Source organism: Chelon labrosus (genome assembly GCF_963514085.1).
Source record: "Chelon labrosus genome assembly, chromosome: 1".
NCBI classification, from domain to species: domain Eukaryota; kingdom Metazoa; phylum Chordata; class Actinopteri; order Mugiliformes; family Mugilidae; genus Chelon; species Chelon labrosus.
Genome location: NC_140337.1, coordinates 28,037,469 through 28,056,832, shown reverse-complemented (window position 1 = coordinate 28,056,832; position 19,364 = coordinate 28,037,469). Strand labels below are relative to the sequence as shown.

Genomic DNA, 19,364 nt, shown 5'->3' with positions numbered 1-19,364 from the left:
AGTAAATTGCCTTAAATGCTATAAAGTATCAAATATCATACAAAAAATAAATAAGTTTTCTTTTTAAATATATATAGCTGAATTAAAATAAATAAAAAAAAATACTTTTTTTGTTTGGATATATATACATATATATGTGTGACCTCAACTGACAGTTAAAGGTGACCTGGTGTGAGCACAATAATAATATTATCACACATCTGTAAGTAACTCCGCTTTCCTGCCACGGCATCTTTTATCAGCAGGAATTTTATCACGTTAAAGAAGTCGTACTGATGTACGTATGTATACAGTACATACAGGCACAGAAAAGGAAAGGTCGAAATTAAACAAATGAATAGTCAGTTGACACATGTGTCAGGAATTTCTGTCTTAAAATGTATTTGAGCTTTTCCTGTTACAGTTCAGAAACATGGACACATCTCAGTTTATCTCAGATGATCCAGATAGATCCATAGGGCCATTTGAGGTTTTGCGCCTGACATGGTAGTGGCACGACATCGAACTTGACTGATGAAGGAAAACACAACAAGGCCTTTATCAGATAATACAAGAATCAGAGGAGGCCATCAGGCTAGCGTCGACCGACGTCCATCCTCATATTACCCCATCTCGTGAGAAGAGGAGGAATGCCGTAAACAGGATTTTGTCTAATTTATTGCAATGATTTGATTAGTCAAAAATGATATGTTCCTCAAAGACTCCAAGAACCGTCTACCAACATGCTAACTACAGTTAGCCAGCGAGCTACACTAACTGCTTGCTACCTTCTGCTTGTTGTGTTACCTCCTATGTTACAGACAGAGGGTTCGTCCAATCATTGACAATAATTTTTTTATAAGCGACTTCCCTAGTGATTCTTGGTGTGTCAGCATTTTTCATTGTTAGCATGTTAGCTAACTTTAATATTGACCCGTGGTCTGTTTTTAACTAGCCCGCTGCAAATTCTAAACATATAAATGAACATGGTCCCACACATGAGACTTGCACTTGACTGTATTGTGCTATTTATTTTTATCAGTACGAGGCGCTAGTGTCTTGAACGCTGCAGCTTCTTCTCCACAAAACAAGATTAGAAACTTTTGCCGCAGGTGAGCTAAAATGGTAGAACCAAAGAAACACTAGATAGCAAGTGAGCCAAACATCAGACCTACACCGGTGCCGAATGAGAGCAGGAAGTCAAGTAAATAGCAGCTTGCCTTAAGCTCTACAACATATTTTTCCCACGCTGTGTTAAAAAACTGTATATACACCAATCAGGCATAACATTATGACCACCTTCCTAATATTGTGCCGGTGTTCCTTGTGTAGCCTGGTCTGGTCTAGGTAAGTGCTACAGCCCTTTCACCCCTGCATTAAGCAAACTGAACATCAAGTCTTTTCAAGTGAAATGGCGAGCCACACAGATAAATCCTTTTCTCTATACAGTACTTTAATATTAATGTGCAGAATGTGATAACACCTAAACAGATTTGCGCAGTAGATGAATTTGTCAGTGGAGTTACACAACAAAGACACAGAAATCACGACTTGGCAAGATTCCTTAAATGTCACAGACAACTTCGCACAGTTCAGCTTAAGTTTAAGGAAGATTCGTGTTGCGTCCTGTGACTTGAAATGCTTTACTTAACCAAGTGCCTCAAGTTAACATTTAATGTCATTGCAGACTTTTTCTAAGATCTGATTCAGTTTTTATGTGTTTTCTTGATCGTCATCCTAGAACACATCCAACTTGTGTTCACCGCTGTCAGTGTTAACTGTTCAAGTCTGAAGTGACCGGAGAATCATTGGTGGCTGAGCAGAGAACAGCTGTGATTGGTCCATCCTCTCCATTGATTGGTCCATCCAAGACACAGTGAGCTTCATCACGTGGTATTCTCCATGTGGCTGGCTCCTGTTCCAGAAATCAGACTATGGCAGTACCCTAGCGACTGTCAGGTCATCACAGACATGGAGGTGTGGGGGGGTGTCCACATGGCCGCCACGGATAAGGCAAATGCTTTAAGGAGCTGATTGGTCAGTTCGGGAGAGAGGCATCGCCCTCAAGAGCGTTGGAGATCATGACGCAAAGCTGAGCAAATGATGGGCGCTCCTCCGGTCTCTGCAGACAAAGAGGAGATACATGAAATGAATGCCGATGTAAACTTTTGCAAAAGGGGTGGGGCTTCTAGAGGATAGTTAATGTCAATACTGGATACTAAATTGAACCAGATACATTTAGGAATATAAACAAGATTAAAATAATCCACAGAAACATTATTTTTTTCTCACCTCGTGCCAACAAAGCTGCATGATGTCATAGATGGCAGGCGTGGCCATTTTTGGCCTGTACAGGCGGTGACCCTGGGTTACCAAAGTAACCACCTCGTGATTGCTTATCAATTCAAACGGCATACGACCTTCTGTGAAAACCTCCCACATCAACACACCTGGTTGCACAAACACAAGCACGTTTAATGAGAGCAGTTGTTTTTGTTGCTCGTGACTTATTGACATTAAAGTTTTCTTACTGAAGGACCAGACATCAGACTTGCTGCTGTACTTGCAGAAGTTGAACACTTCAGGAGGCGACCACTTCACAGGAAACTTGGCGCCTGATGAGCTGGTGTATTGGTCGTCTAACACGTATCTACAGAAGCAGTTTTAAAGTGAGATCAAGCTCTAATCTTATTTGTTGCAACAAGACATCTCGTCAAACTCGTACCTGGCCATGCCAAAGTCCGACACCTTCACTACCAGGTTGTCGTTCACCAGACAGTTTCTAGCAGCCTTGAGGAGACAGAGAATGGGGAAAGAAATGAACCAACAGCCAAGCATTGGAGTCTTAATCGGTCTAAAAGCAGCAACTGGATCCATTCAGGTTGGACAAACACAAAGTTACCAGGTCCCTGTGGATGAAGCCGTTGGCCTCCAGGTGCTCCATGCCCTCGCTGACGTCCAGGGAGATACTCAGCAACGCCCCCAGGTCCAAGTTGCCGCGCTGCTGCCTGAGGTAGTTCAGCAGGCATCCATTGGCCATGAACTCCGTGACGATGTAGATGGGCCGCTGCTTGCTGCACACTCCATACAGTTGTACCAGGTTAGTGTGGGACAGCTTCCTGTAGAAAACGGGTGATTTTGTTAAAGAAGAAGATGAGGCAAAATATTCATCAATGACCATTTTTTTCTGTGGAAAGTTATTTGACTATCGGACATTCAAAACGTGCATGCCTGTCACGTGATTGGATAAGGGCCATTTGCCTATCTAATCTCAGTTGGCAGCAGCTGACCAAAACTATCAAGCTGCTACAAGGGCTGTGGCCACAAATTAGGCGGAAGAATCACCACCCTGATATTTCTGCAGCCTCAATCACGGTCAGTAAGCTAACTATGAAGTTTAAGAAGTTTCATCTGAGTGCTTTACTAGTTGCTGTTTTACACAACATGAAGTTATAGCCTTCAGACTTTCAACTGGCACACATTTAAACAGTGGACAGTAGAGTGTATAATGGATTAGCATTTAGCAAACTGAAATAGTGCATAAGTGTAGTTCCTGGAATGAATCCTTCTTGTTTATGCTGGCTCTTTTATCTCTCTGTAACGTCTGATCCAACCTTATAAATATTCAAGGGCAGCACAGCAGGTTGATAACCAACTCTGGAAAAGGGATATGTAGAACTGAACAAGTACTAAGAGTGCCAGACCTGGATTCAAATCTCTGCTACATATATAAGCTTTAATTAAATTGGCTTAAGACGACGTATAAAATTAATGTTGTTAGTTGCAGTTTGACTAAATGTAATAATTAAAATTTGACATCAAGTTGAATAAAAAAAATTGGCTGTCAAACTCAATGCTGATAAATTCGACTAGAGTTAGTACTCAACAGTCCCCACTAGATGGCGGTAGACGTCAAAGGTAACTTCTGCATATCCATGTAGGGTCATAGTCTTCTTTCATTCGCCGTTACTTAAGCATAACATTTCAATGGCACCTCCTCCTTCCTCTATTTCTTCTCCCCTTCCTTACATCATGACCTTGGCCTCCTCGATGAAGTCCTCCTCGGACATGGCCCCCTCCCTGATGGCTTTGATAGCCACTTTGTGCTGAGCCCTCCACTTGCCGAGCCTCACCAGGCCGAACTGACCGCTGCCCAGCTCCTTCATGAACGTCAGGTCGTTGGGGTTTATCTCCCACTTCTCTGGAGGATGGAAAGAAAAGAGTTTTTAGAAGTCAGGATGGAGAGCAGGGGTTAAGGAAAAATAAGTTGCACTCTGTTGGGTCTCACCGTAGCTGAAGCCAGCCGTGGACGGAGCTGATTTGTCTTGTTTTCCTACAGGATACCTCAATCTGGCTACAAGACCTGAGGCCGACAGAAAAGATGGTGATAAATAACTTCTATGTCTCTACAGGATTCTGGTAGTAGAGCTATATCTCCCTGTTAAGATTGTGTTTTGTACCTGCTGCGTTGTGTTTGTGGTACTCGATCAGATCGGGGATGGAGCTGAACAGGTGTTTCTCAGCCAGGTAATACTGTTTGGGCGAGCCTTGTGTCTCCTTGATGTGGTAATGTTTAATAGCTGGAAGTCCCTCCCTTAAACACAACAACACAGAAAAGTCTTTAGGCACTCTTGGATGTTTGGATTTTTATTAATGAAGCATCTGATTTGCTTCAAATTCATTCTGCAGCACGACAACAACCTGAACACTGAACCATGATTAGCTCCAAGGAGAATAAGGACTCCATGTCCGATACAAATCCAAAACAACATCTAAAAGCTAAAATCAGTGCAAAACCAAGACCAAAGGCAAATCGAAAAACAGTCCAAAATCAAGTCTGACACAAAACCAAAAGAATATTTAAAACTAATCCAAAGGCAGTCTAAAAGTTGCTGATACTGCTAGTGGGAGGCTGGATTGGACAAATCTGACCAAGGAGGATTTAAATCGATATTTTACTGAAACTGAAAACTTATTAAGTAATATTGCACTCCCTATTGATGCTCTTCTGTGTCTTAACATGAACTGTAAAAATCCAAATCATTGTATCAAACTTTGTGGCATGTATGACAATATTGTGGCTGCCCTTAATGCTTCTAGTAAGCCCTTAAGTAAACATAAAAACAAGGCTTCTAACATCAAACCTGGATGGAATGACTTTGTAGCTGAACAGCATGCCGCAGCGAGAGAAGCTTTCAAACTCTGGTCACATGCAGGGAGGCCTAGACAAGGGTCTTTGTTTGAGCATAAAAAACTTACAAATGCAAAATATAAATATGCACTTCGTTATATAAAAAGATATGAGAACAAAATGAGAGCTGATTCCCTCGCCAGGAAGTTGAGGGTTAATAATCCCAATGATTTCTGGAAAGAGGTCAGAATTATGAACAACTGTAAAACTTCCCTACCATCTAATATAGAGGGTGCTTGTGAACCTGCCATGATAGCTGAGCTCTGGCGTGAACACTATTGTAATTTATTTAACTGTGTTAAAAGTAATGTATTGATGGTAGAAAATGTTGACCCTTCTGAGAACATGATTATTAGACCTGACAATGTATATGAAGTCATTGGAATGTTAGAAAGCAACAAGGCTTGTGGTATAGATCTTATAACGGCTGAGCACTTAAAAAATGCCAGCTATAGGCTTAGCCCTCTGCTCGCAATGTGCTTCACAGGTTTCATGATCCATGGGGTTCTCCCAGATTCTCTCACCTCTGTTCTGCTAGTGCCTGTCATTAAGGATAAGATTGGGAAACTAAACTGCATGGATAACTATAGACCTATTGCCCTTGCTAGTATTTTGTCTAAAGTGCTAGAAAGGATCTTGTTAACAAGAATAGAAATGTTCATTCTAACCATGGATAATCAATTTGGTTTTAAAAGAAAACATAGTACAGACATGTGCATTTATGCTCTTAAAGAAATTGTTGGCCATTATAAAAGTCAAAATTCCACTGTATTTTTGTGTTTCATAGATGCGTCTAAGGCATTTGACAGAGTCAATCATGAAAAATTATTTTTGAAACTGTCAGCCAGAGGTATTCCAAAGTTCATACTTAGAATACTTGTATTCTGGTATGCCAACCAAACAGTGAGGATTAAATGGGGTAATGTTGTGTCGGCCCCGTTTCATGTAAAAAATGGTGTTCGCCAAGGTGGCATTTTGTCTCCTATTTTGTTTAATGTCTACATGGATGACCTGTCAAGACAGCTGAACACATGTAACACAGGCTGTCTTGTTGGAAATACTGTTGTAAATCATTTAATCTATGCTGATGACCTGGTTATTTTTAGTCCGTACAGTGCTGGTCTACAAAGTTTGCTAAAGGTATGTCCACAGTATGGAAAGGATTATGACATTAAATTTAATGTCAAGAAGAGTAATGTAATGATAGTCAGGAGCAAAGAGGACAAGAGACTAGTGTTTCCTTTGTTTATTCTAGATGATAATCTGCTCATGATATGTCATGAGACAAAGTATCTTGGGCATTTTCTTACTGATGATTGGCAGGATGATAGAGATATTTATAGGCAGTGTTCGAAGCAATATGCACAAGCTAATATGCTCCTTCGTAGGTTTAGTATGTGCTCAGTTGATGTTAAATGTTCCCTTTTCAGAACTTTCTGTACACCTATGTATACAGCTCACCTCTGGTGTAGCTATAGGAAAAGCAGTATGCGGCGGCTTATAGTGGCCTATAATGATGGATTGAGGTTGTTGCTTCAGGTGCCCAGGTGGCACAGTGCTAGCCAACTCTTTGTTTATTTAAATGTACCCAATTGTGAAGCACTTTTAAGAAATTTAATGTATCGTTTTATGTGCCGCCTGGATAACTCGGGGAACAGCATTATTGTGGCTTTGACTAGCCCAAATAGGAGCTGCTATAGGTATTCATCCAGGCTTAGAAAACATTGGTGGGATAGCCTGCTTATGAATTATGTGGAGCGTTGATTCTCTATCTGTGTGTCTGTCTCTTTATCTCTCTGTTTTTATCTTGTTTGTTGTCGTTGCTATGGACCGCATATTGTGTCTGGAATAAAGATTTAATAAAATAATAAAAGGTCCGAAAGTGGTCTAAAACAGTCCAAGTTCTGGATTGTTTATTCTTGTCTGAAACAAAAGACCAAAAGTTGTCAAAATTATTCAAAACCAGTCCAAAATTAACACAAATTCAAACAATGTCTAAACCTAAACCAACTCTAAGGCAAATTCCAAAACTAAGACCAAAAGCTGTCTAAAGTGATTCCCCACCAGTCCATAACAAATCGAAAAACACAAATCCAAAATATTATTTAAAACTAAATCCAAAGGCAGTCCAAAATCAGGTCCCAATGTGGTCTAAAACGGTCCAAATCATGGACTGATTAGTCTTATCAAAACTAAAGACCAAAATATGTCTAAAATTGCTCAATTTTAGTCCAAAATCAATGTCAACACAAATCCAAACAATGTCTAAAACCAAAGACCAAACCAGTTTGAAACCAAGTCCTAATGTGGTTTCAAACAGTCCAAAACTGACTCCAAGGCAAATTAAAACCAGCCCAGAAACCAACACCAAAAGCTGCCTAAAACGGTTCACAGCCAGTCCAAAACCAATCTCCAAGACAAATCGAAAAACTGCCCAAAGTCAAGTCCAACACAAATCCAAATCTTCATCTTCATCTTCTGTAACCACTTGGCCTGTGAAGGGTCATGGGGGATGCTGGAGCCTATCCCAGCTGTCATCGGGCGAGAGGCGGGGTATACCCTGGACAGGTCGCCAGTCTATCGCAGGGCACAAATCCAAATCAAAGTCCAAAATCAGCTGAAAACCAAAAGCTGTTGAAAGTTAATCCAATTAGGTCTAAAGTCAACGCCAACATAAATCCAAACTGTCAAATTCAAAACTGTCTAAAATTGAATCAAAAGCAACATTTAAAATGAAATCTAAAACCAAACAAAAGTGGCGCCCAACCAGAGCCCTGCTGTCGGTATTACTTAGCCAGTCTGGTATTAAAACACCAAGCTCTTCTAGATGATTAGAACCATCGGACGAATCTTGAACAACGGCAGAAGTTGTTTTGAAGGCAAGCTAACAGTCCTGTGTTCCCTGTTGTAAGACAAATATACTAAAAAATTGAAGCTCTAGGATGCTCGGCCATTAAGTTAACAAATGTGTAGCATTACCCTCCAATGGACTTGGTGTAAAGAGAGACGGTGTAGGCTCCTGGGGTGCTGGAGTCTCTGACAATGAAGGTGCCTTCTTTGTCCTACAAAGGGACACGACAGAGAGATGGTCATGGAGAGGTGTGGAGGGACAAACTTGGCTTAAAAAAATACTAAAAGTTCCTAAGCACTGCAGGACAAAAGACAAAACTGCCCAAGGACAAGTTCAGGGAGTCAGCAAGGTGCAGGACAGAAAACACTGAAAGTGGAAGGACGCATGACGGACAAAGGATAGAAAATGAAGAAAAGTGTCAAAGAAGTAATTATACAAGAAATAAAAACAGACCAAGAGAAAACAAAACAAAGACTAACCTCCTTTCTCAGCAGCTCCTCCGCCTTGTTCCTGTTGACGTGTTTACTGTACCAACTACAAGAAACAGCAGAGAAACTGGGACCGTCAAGATGTCCGACTGGTGGTGCAGAGCTACAAACTGGTTAAACCCTAATGTCTGAGGTAAAATGTGCCGTGTAGTACCTCAGTTATTCAATAGGAGGACATACACACCGATCAGCCACAACATTATGACCACTGACAGGTGAAGTGAAAAACATAGACCATCTTGTGACTATTCAATGTTCTGCTTGCAACATTTGGACCTTGCATTCATTGGTGTGGATGTTACTTAGACATGAAGCCCCCACCTAGACCAGATCAGACACCCCCACCCCACAGCAATGACACTCCTTGATGGCAGCAGCCATCCCCAGCAGTATCCAGCTTGACACAGGCACATACACAAAAACACTTTAGGAACAACTCAATAAAACATGAAGAACAGCGCAAGGTGTTGACCTGGCCTCCAAATTCACTAGATCCCAAACTGATCAAGTATCTGTGGGATGATCCACAGAGTCATCTCCCCTCAAAGACCCCCCACTAACAACATTCTGTTGACAGACACCACAGGACACCACAAGGGAGACCTACACAATATTAGGAAGGTGGTCATAATGTTGTGGCTAATCAGTGAAACTTTTGAACCCAAGGAGCAAAAGTTAATCAAATCGTGAGATTAGCCAATATATGCCATGAAAAACTACTCTGTGGTAGCTGGATTTACGCCTAAAGGCCAGTCAGACTTGTTATAATAAGACCAAGCAAACACTGAGTGTTACATCAACTCGACAGAGGAGGAAATGATTAACACACTCACACGAACTGCGCCAGGTTTCCAGATTTCTTCTCGGTTATATAGTTACTTGGGATGTAGCCCTCCTCGCTGTGGAACACAAACCAAGTCACGACAACACACAGAAAAACACAAATCACGATTGTGAAACATAAACGTACAGCTTTCAACTGATTTCTGAGTCACTGTATATCCACCATGTTTCTCAGTATGTGATGTCAACGAGTTATTGTTCCAACTTGGGGATTTCCATTTGAATTTCACTTGAAGAGCTCAGCATCAAAAGCGGCCACACTAACCTGACATTGGGAGGTTTATTATCCGTTTTTTTTAGCTTCAAATGTTTATTTATCGTTGATCTAAGGGAATCGTCTTGACACCAACATGAAGGGAACCAGCGTGACGTCAGAAAGAAAGCTGTTACGACGTCAGCTAAAAGTTTTCACCACTATTCTCTCCTGAGCGTCTATCTTGCATCTGTTGACATTTTGTGAAACCGCTGCAACTGAAACATCAGCAGAATTAGCTGAATTAGTAGTTCCAGTTTGTAACATACTACGGTGATGCTGACTTCTAAACGTCTACTGCAGTCAATTTATATTAAACTAAAATAAAAAAATACGTCTGCATCAGTTGTATAGTCCTCCAACCAAACAGATCCATTTTGTTGTCAACAAATTCAACTCCACGGTTCTCAGGTGACGCGTTTGACTACTGTTAATCTTCTGTACATCGGCGCATTAGGCTCCGCCCACCCAAACGATTTGAGACTTCAGACAAACTCCAACATTTTGTTAAGCAGAGAATTCGGTCTGGCTTCCAGGTTATATTCCATCCAGATCAATGAATTTGTTTGCCATCGCGTGGAGTATTTTATGTCCAACCTTCTATTATAATGTTATTTCCATCCACAGAGAGCTAACAGGGACTGCCATTTCCATTTTTTCTTTGACAATGCACCACCTTTTTGACTTGGCAACCAAGTTCTCGACTCTCGGTAAAAGTCACAGTTCATTTTTCGGCCTGCTGTATAAAACACATGAAATAAACAGTCACAGTGTGAAAGCTTAGACTTTCTAAACTATATTTAGATGTCCACACTCACCCATACGTGTTGCGTGCCTTGTACCAGTTGACGTCATTCTTCTCCAGGATGACGTACTCGCATCCTTTGACCAGGGTAAGGTCATGAGGCTCGACGGCCGGGAAGTTGTACAGAGCCACCACCACCTCCTCCTCCTCCTCGACCTCGGCATCATCATCTTCGTCTTCGTTATTGGTATCCTCAGCATTCGGAGGGGTGGGAGGAGGACGCCGACGCTGCAGGAGGGAGGGATGACGAAATGCTTGTAGGTTCAATTCTGTGATTGATACGGTACCATGACTCTTTATGAGTGTGAGATTACCCTCCCGTCTTTACGTTCCTCTCCAGGAATCGGGGGTAAGGGTTTTCTGGAAACTAAAGAAAGAGGAACAGAAACAGTGAGTCAAGCATAAAGTTTCAACATTTCTTTATTTTTTTCTTTGGTTTTATGCTGATGTTAGATCTGAGACCTTGTGACCTCTTACTCCAGATCAGGCTGATCAACAAGTGAAGATCGTTGTAGCGTCGCAGGAATTGCACGCTCAAATGAGTGAGGCAACGGCTTATATTTAAAGTTCTTAAATGAGATTTCCTGTTTTTGTTTTCCATGTGGTAAATCAAGTGTTTCAATTTCTACCGTGCAAAAAATATCAGCTTCTTAAATGTGATAATTTAACTGTGTAACAATCACATAACTGCAGACAAGAAGTAGTTAATTTCGGTTTCTGATTTTCATTGACTGCATTTTCTATCTGTAGCTTTAACTGTGCAAGTATATTAGGAATCAGCGCAACTAAAACATTTATTTGATTATAATTTAAAGACACAAAATGACATTTAAATGCACTGAAATTCATAGCATAATTCATCCACATACATGTTTAGCAGTATGTGGAGGAACGTAAAAACAAGTACCAAAACAGTGAGCTAATAGAGGCTGAAATAAGCTGCTATGAGGACATTTTGGTCCACCCACACACAATTATTTTAAGCTACAGTGCTACTAAAACTCTATTTTAAATTTAAAATTATAATTTAAAGACACAAAAAGAAATTCGCATGCTCCGAAGTTCCTCATCAAAGTTTTAAATAAGGCTAAATTAGCCTAAAAAGCTGCAGAGTGGATAGCTAATTAAAGTCCAGGTTTCAATCGTCTTGGTATTACATTTTAGTCAGTCCACACGGAAGTATATTAGGCATCAGCACAACAATTTAAAGATGCAAAATTAAAATGAAACTCATAAAAGTATCAAAAGTACATCTGACCATTGCCGTGGTTGCACAAGAACCCAAACTAGTGAACTAAAAGAGGCTAAAAGAGACAGGAAAGCTGCTATGAGGACATTTCCGTCAGTCGACACACAAGTATTTTAGGCTTCAGCGCAACTAAAATACAATTTAAATATAAGTTAAAGACACTAAATCTTATTTAAACTAATCCAAATTCCTAAAAGTACTTTTAATATATCAAAATACTTGAAATGGCAGCTAAATAACCAAAACCTTGAGGTAAAAGAGGCTAAAAAGCTGCAGAGTTGATAGCCAATTAAAGTCCAGGTTTGAATCGCCTTAACGAGGACATTTTGGCCTGTCCACACCTCTTCTGTTTGAAGGTTAGCTTGTTTGTAGCACAGGGACACCTGTGACTGTTAGGGGCCCGGAATGCCATATAATTACTCAGGGTCCCCACGAGTGGCGGAAGGCGAACACAAGTGTGTCTCTTACTGTCTCCAAACAGGTTGTACTCCTCGCAGCCCAGCGCCTGTTTTTCCGCCTGGCGACAGCAGAGCCATGCCCCATCTTGCCAAAACTGCGGGTGAAACTTCATCATGACCGCTGGGTTGTCTTTGATTTCTGGATGGACACACACACACACACACACACAGACAGACAAATGTGATCGACACAACAAAATGGGCGTTGAAATCAAACCTTTAAGAATTACATGTTTAAATATTAATATTGCTGATAAGATAATGTGCTCATGTCTTGAGAATATATCTCCTATAATAATTTGGGGACGTAAGAAGGAAGTGTGAGTGATTTTTAGTAAATCATTAGCTTTAAAAATATGCTCAGCTGGTTCGTATTGGTTTCCGTTGGCAGTACGTGCAGATATATACCGATGTAGACATGAATACTTGGATACTAAAAGAAGCTCATGTGTTCAAGTGGCCGTAAATCATAGCTCCGCGTTCAAACTGGGGCAAATGAGGCAAACTACAATGACCAACTTCCTGTTAAAACAGCAGCATGCTTCACCACACACGCTATCTTCATGCGAAACCTCTGCCTCCTCCCTCAACTTCACAGTTTGAAGCCCCCTTTCTGCGCTACATTAACCAAAACTCTAACCAGTGGCCACAACATTAGTTACATGAGCCGTTTAACCAAGTCGCACGTCGACCAGAATTTAGGCTAATCTCAAAACCTATCAGCATTTCAAAGTTAATAGTTGTAAGTGTTGTTTTGTAATAAATAAAAACGTATTTTATTGTCATTATAACCGAAAAAATAAACAGAAAAATCAAAGTATTTGCACACAAACGAGGGTTGCTACAGTTTCATCCATTGTACCAGGCTAACGTTTCAAAAGCATTAAAAGCCGATTTCAAGCATTGCAGATGCTTCTTCACTTCAAGCCACGAGCTGTGGTTTATTTGTGACGATTGCACGAAAATTGACCCTAATCCCAAAAGAGGCTACAGAAGCAGGTCAACTCACCAAGCAGGTGAGTTACAATGCAGTAAAACACAATTTACAACCTCGTATTTTAAAGCGCCTTAAACACCTCAGTCTGACCACCGTGTGAGAAAACAAGAGGATATGGAAACAGAGTGGGCTGGATGGAGGTCGGCCCCCTCTGTGAAAACCTGCCCGAGGTGTGTGGTTTTAAGTGTGAAAACGTCTTCGCAGCACTTCTTCCAGATAAAGAATGAACTCATCGTGAGTACAGTTGTGTTCTTTTACCACCTTAATAGACCAGTCTGCTGTGTCTGTTGTACTGAGCGTGAACTGACCATCCTTGAGGCTCTGCACCCACAGGCTTCGGCTGTCGTGGCTCGGCGCGAACACGTACAGGGTGTTGGTATCGTACACCACCTAAACACAAACACAGAAACAGTTCCTTTTTTACAGCTTGCAGATTTTTTTCAGCCGCTTTCAGTCGTCGCCTCAAACTCGACCCCCTCGTCGTGCATTTTGTGAACATTTCCGTTCACTTCTGAGGATAAACGAGGCTTGAGATGCATCAAGTTATATTTGGGTTTATATTGAGCTTGACCAAAAAAAAGAAAAAAAAAAGTCAATGAGACGTGACTGAAACCTCTGGAAATTGTGTCAGTGAAGGTTCTCAGTCATCTAGGTCGTGGTATATGCAAAAAAAACAAAAAAACAAAAAAACAAAAAAAAAGCCTTGGACTTGCAAGGAAACCATTAGCCATTTATTCAAGAAATTTGTGTTCACCCCAAAGACAAAACACCCAGCAACCGTCAGAGCAGTGTAGCCCTGGCGGAAACAAGGCAACTCATTCAAAAGCACACGGGTTGGCACACGAGATCCAGCTCTTCAGGACAGGATTCAACCGTCCACCAACACCTGAAGGACTTAGGACACTCCTTTGAGGACAACAATGTCCATAGATGTTTTAAAAGAGGCGTAAAGGAAGCCATGTATGTATCTGAACATCTGAGACATAATCTACATTTTAACATCTGTCCGCAAGAAATTTCATCTCCTTTCACTTGACTTGAGTCAAAACAGTTTCCTCCGATTGGAGGTGCGTATCTGGTTCATTAACAGACTCTAGTCACGAGTTCCAGTTCCTGTTTAAACCCCAACTTGGGTGAAACGTCTTCAAGAAACTTGACAAGTCTAGCTGCCCTTGTTTCAGCTTTGTTTTAAGGATACTCTGGAAAGTAAGTGATTGTCTAAACCTTGTTATTTGGAGGCAAAAGTGACAGTGAGTCAGTACGTTGCGATGTGATGTGTCTTGACCCATTTAAAGTCTATTTACTCATCGGTTATGGTTAAAAATAACAATACAAATTACATGTAAGATAAAGTGTTTTTTCTTTTACCTGAAATGGGTATTTGTTCTCGCAGGGGATGATCCCTCCTCCGTTCTTGACAATCTCCACACATTTGATGCGGTTCAGTTCGATCGAGCCCCGCTTGAACTTCTTCTGTAGATGGAAACAACAAAATTTTTTTGTGTTGGTCTTTTGTTATTTTTATCATATCTTATCACCTGCCAAGACTTCTGACTTCCTCTTTGAGCTGTTGTACCGCTTCTTTTTTTTTTTTTTAATCTGCGGCAGATGCCGATCAGAAGTAATCAAACGATCAGGGCTTTTGATACCAACTGTTCTTTCTTACAACAGTTTGTTTTGATGTGATCGCATGCAGATGTGTGGGGCGTTTCTATCAAAAACGAAACTGCACATGATGTGAAAACTAAAATATTGAAGTTATAAAATATTGGTCTCCAAGTTTTAAAAGACACATTCGGATCTAAAATACATCACAGATTTTTATGTAAAGGTGTAGTTTGACATTTTGATTAATGCAACTTCCATGGTTTTATATGAAATTAGCAGTTAGCAAACAGCTAATCTGGCTCAGTCTAAAGTTCATATAATCTACCAGCTTGATTTGTATAAAACTTGTACATAAAAGTGCACCGCTTTTTTTTTTTTTTTTTTTTTGGAGTTAGCATTCGTTTTTCCTGACAGAAGCTAGGCTCACTATTTCCCTTTATTTGCCATTTTTTTCTACTAATTTAAACTGACTGGCTTAAATTTGATTCATATTTTAAAATGTACCTATGTGTGCTAAAATGTAGAACACGTATATGACATGTGTGAAATGTCCCAATATGTCATGAAGCAAAAACAGTAATAAAAAAAATCAGAATAAAAAAAATGACCTCGGGCCTTCCATCGTAGTACGTCAGCCGGCTCTTGGTGAGGACGAACAGTCTCTCCTTGTAGTTCAGCGGCGACGTCCTCTTCTTCTGCTGAGAACGCTTGATCAGCATCTCCTCCAATAGCACATTGGAACTCATTCTGGCCACGCCCACGCCCTCAGCCCATTGGTGGATGTCATCAGACTACAGAGGGCTGAAGTTGAGCTACGTAGAGATGATTTCAATAGAAAAAAGAAAAAGAAGAGTTAATGTATTCCTAGAATACCGTTTTCAGTCTGACCACATAGAGGAAGTGTCTCCCATACTAGAGCTGTAGAAACTGCAAATTAAATTATGCCCCAAAGTGCTGACAGTTCAGACAGTATCCTAAAGCTTGACCACTACTCTCCGTTTAGCTTTCGTCTTCACATCCTCCTGCGTTCTGATGAAATGCCGCTGAGAACTCACATTACCCAGCTTTCACTTTGACTTATTTGCTTTGTGTGAACCTCTGTTCCTGAAGCTGAATGTCGGCAGGGCCGGCGTAACTTATGTTGTATTTGTTTCATTTTGTGCTCCTGTAGCCAAATGTCAAGAATATTCACGGGCATCCACATCTGAGTCATTCACATATTTCCAGTGATCTGTTCCATCCTGGCGGGTAGAGATAATCAGTCCTAGGAAAAGCCTAGGCCTTATAGTTGTACTAGTCCATGTGTTACAATTTGAAAGATATCCCTTTAGCGCACTTTGTGAAACTTTGTGATGCTTTGTGACGCTTTAAAGACAAAAAAAAGATGACCAATCAACAAACGTTATGGATAAACATCATGTTTTTCCACTTGTATTGATTTGGTGTTCGTGCTGATTGCATCGACTAGCATCCCTAGGCTGGTCACTAGGATTCCTAGTCCTTAGGTTAGCAACTAGCATTCCTATGCTACTCAGTCCTTTCACTTTAAAACTAGTTACTAGGCTTGTCACTAGCATACCAAGAGTAGCCTCTAGGATCCACAAGGCAAGAAACTGATAGCAATTAGCATTCCTAGAATAACAACTTGGCTAAGTGACTAGTATCAGCATTCCAAGTTTAGCAACTGGCATCCCTAGGCCATTCACTAGCATCCCTGAGCAGATCACTAGCATCCAATGCCAGTCACTAGTATCCCTAAACTCGATGCTAGGGTCCCTAGGCCACTCACTAGAATACTTAGCGTAGCAACAGGTGTCCTAAGTAGCACTTGCAGTGACTATCATCCCTAAAGTTGTTCTTATCACTTGTCAGTTAATCAAACGTATGTGCTTTATTTTTGCTGCATGTGTGAAAAAAACGAACCATAGTGTCATAAAATACGTGACCTCTACCCAGATTTATATCCTGTGGATTAATCCAACATAAAAGCATGTCTGGGCAGATTTGTGAAAAGCTTTCATGTTTTCTGATGCAGCTGAATATGAAACACTTTTCTTTACGCTCATATGTGTAAATCTTAACGTCTGAGTACAGTTTTATCTTAAATGGTTGATTGATTGTGGATTTAGACGCTCCGTGTTTCCGACAGGACCTGAATGCAGCAGAGGGAAGCAGAAAAAGTAGGCGCTCCTGGGTATGGTGGAGGTGTGCACCTGCTCCCAGGTGCTTTAGTTGTATTTGAGGTGTGTTAGTTAATACTTTAACGTATTAAAACAACTATTTAAGAGTCATTTTTATATTAATTATGACAAAAAGCCTTTAATGTATCTGCTGCGACACTTGAACCCACTTTATTTTTACAAACCAGCTGTGATATATTTCTGTTGCACTATTCAACAATCACATATTTAATTTTTTTCAAATGTCGTTATTGTAGTTATTTCTTCTCACTGGTTGTCGCTTTTGCGCACTGACGGACGCAGAATTTGCGCAGCAGCAGCAGCAGGAACAGCAGACCATTGAGAATAAATCCAAACATAAATAAATAAAAACTTCCCGGTGCGAGTTTCTCTTGAAGAGCATGAACTTGTAAAAGTGTCTCTCTTACCTCTGCGCTTCATTGTCCGGCGTCTTTTCGGTCCCTGGCTGAGAGTGGGTGTTCCATGTCGCTGTGAACCTGTGAGGAGTCGGATTCAGGAAATGAAGAGAGGGAGGCGGACACACGACAACAGCAACCAACATGCAACTGAGACACTCATCAACTTCCTCGTACTCATCTACCCGCAGTAGGCTGTGTGTGTGCGTGTGTGTGTGTGTGTGAAATCATTTCAGTAGTCAAATCAGGCCGCAGACAGAGTGGAAAATATTCAATATCTGATACTGCATGAACGTGTTGCGCGTGGGTGTGCTCGTTTTTAAAGATCAAGACAGTTTAGGAGAGTGGAGACAGCTGTAAGGGGCAGCTGCAAAAGTGACGGGCATCTTTGACGATGCAAAGTTTGTTGAGAAAGATTTTTTTAGAATGATTTTAGGACATTTTGCCCATTTTTTTATTATTATTTTCATTTAATTTAGTTTTTATTTTTATATTAATTTTTGTTTAGCGAGAAAAAAAAATCCCCCCAAAAAGTGAAAAACATTTTAACAAAATTTTGGGAACATTTTTCAAATATAGCGACAAAATTGAAAGTGAGATACCAGAAAGCCTTAAAATGCTTTAGTCTTTAACTTGTTTTACGACATGAATGGCGCCCTCTTCTGGTTCGGGGGTGATGCGGACAATTTCAAAAACGGCTGAGGGGGATGGTAACTTAATAGTTTATCAAATAGACTTGAAATTTCATGATATTTCTGAGGAGATTTCAAAATATGTACTAGAAAGCAACGCTGACATTTTAACAACATGTGCAGCGCCCCCTTGTGGTGTGGAGTAATAGTGGAGGTGGATGGCAACTTGATGTACTGTAACGTACTTGTATACAGTTTCAGTTTTACAACATTTCTGAGGAAAATGTTGATAATACATGTCCAACATCACGTTCATCACTGGCCGTTAGCTTAAACACCGATCATTTTATATTTTTCATTAGATTTAAATCTAATTTAGTCGTACAGAGGTTACATTTTATAATCATTTTTAAGGAAAATGTTTCCCGTAATCAAGTTGGCCTGGTTGTTAGCTCTCTAAACTGTTAGCTAGGTGGCTTTTAGATGCAAATAGATGTTGTGTTCTCACAACTTAGGATGAATACCGCTTGAACGCCAGCAATTTATAGCCTGAAAGAAGAACTAGCATATTTATAGACTCAGAAACTGAAAGCTTTAATAAAATAATCAGTGAGTTCAAAAGTTCCAAGTTTAATCATCAACCGGGAATGTTGGGGATTGTAGTTTAATATTTGACAAGCGTGACCTGTTTCAGCCCAACTACAAGTCAGTTGTAGCTCACACTGAACTGACTGTACTTTATTCTTTGTGTTTCACGGCAGTCAGCAGCTGGTTTCAGTTCTTCTCGAGGAAAATCTGCTTGTTAGAGAGTTGAAACTTCCTGTGGGTACATAATTCATCAGACGACATTCATTCAACCACTGTTATTATTAGAAGCAAAGTAGGAGTAATCTTGTTGGTGTGTTGCCGTAATCTGACACTCTGATTATTGTTTCCATTTAGATTTCAAAACTGACTCAGAGTAGGCCTCGGACAGCAGCGCTTTATATGTTCATGTGATGGCACCATCTACTGGCTGTAGCTTGTATAATGGAGACGTTTATGGACTTACAGTAGTTTATCAGCACCAAGAATATGAGCTTCCGACTTTTGTACTTGGTAGTTTAGATTTGACCAGACTGATTCAGAAGAGGACGAAGGATAGTCATTCTGGAATTGGATCAGCAGCGCATTTGAAATGCATTCTGGGATACCCGGTTGTACAAAGTCCACAGAAGCTACCTAATAATGTGTCCTTGATGAAATGGGCGGGGCCAGAACACATCCTGGTATTTGGAACATACTTGATCGGATGTGCACAGTGTATTGAAACAGTACTTGGGTGGCGACTGATGTGACGACCATAGTGCCTTGTAGAGGAGGTCAGGGTGGACGGATGGGCCAGCACAACGTGAGACTGTTGGCATCGCTCTTT

At 40.7% G+C, this 19,364-nt stretch overlaps 1 protein-coding gene across 2 annotated transcripts; it reads right to left on the bottom strand.

Moving 5' to 3' along the window:
• Window positions 1-288: 288 nt before the first annotated feature.
• tec (tec protein tyrosine kinase) lies at window positions 289-17,715 on the bottom strand. Of its 2 annotated transcripts, none has more exons than XM_084561878.1 (18): window positions 17,331-17,715; window positions 15,331-15,534; window positions 14,483-14,584; window positions 13,423-13,504; window positions 12,128-12,256; window positions 10,725-10,777; window positions 10,424-10,638; window positions 9,343-9,408; window positions 8,501-8,555; window positions 8,150-8,232; window positions 4,440-4,573; window positions 4,268-4,342; window positions 4,009-4,180; window positions 2,882-3,098; window positions 2,705-2,769; window positions 2,511-2,629; window positions 2,272-2,429; window positions 289-2,101 (listed from the first exon to the last, which is right to left on the bottom strand). In XM_084561878.1, exons 2-18 carry the CDS (start codon window positions 15,466-15,468, stop codon window positions 2,018-2,020), a joined length of 1,947 nt encoding a protein of 648 aa, XP_084418004.1. In that variant the 5' UTR covers window positions 15,469-15,534; window positions 17,331-17,715; the 3' UTR covers window positions 289-2,017. The 2 variants fall into 2 exon arrangements, with proteins under 2 accessions (XP_084418004.1, XP_084418003.1); XM_084561877.1 differs by having other exon boundaries at window positions 14,483-14,587; window positions 17,331-17,713.
• Window positions 17,716-19,364: the final 1,649 nt, after the last annotated feature.

Coding starts and splice junctions, on each gene's coding strand:
- tec (XM_084561877.1), bottom strand. CDS start 15,468: ATGAGTTCCAATGTGCTATTGGAGGAGATGCTGATCAAGCGTTCTCAG. Junction 10,639..10,724: donor AGGAACGTAAAGACGGGAGG/GTAATCTCACAC, acceptor TCCCTCCTGCAG/CGTCGGCGTCCTCCTCCCAC. Junction 2,430..2,510: donor GTCTGATGTCTGGTCCTTCA/GTAAGAAAACTT, acceptor TTGTGCAACCAG/GTGTGTTGATGTGGGAGGTT.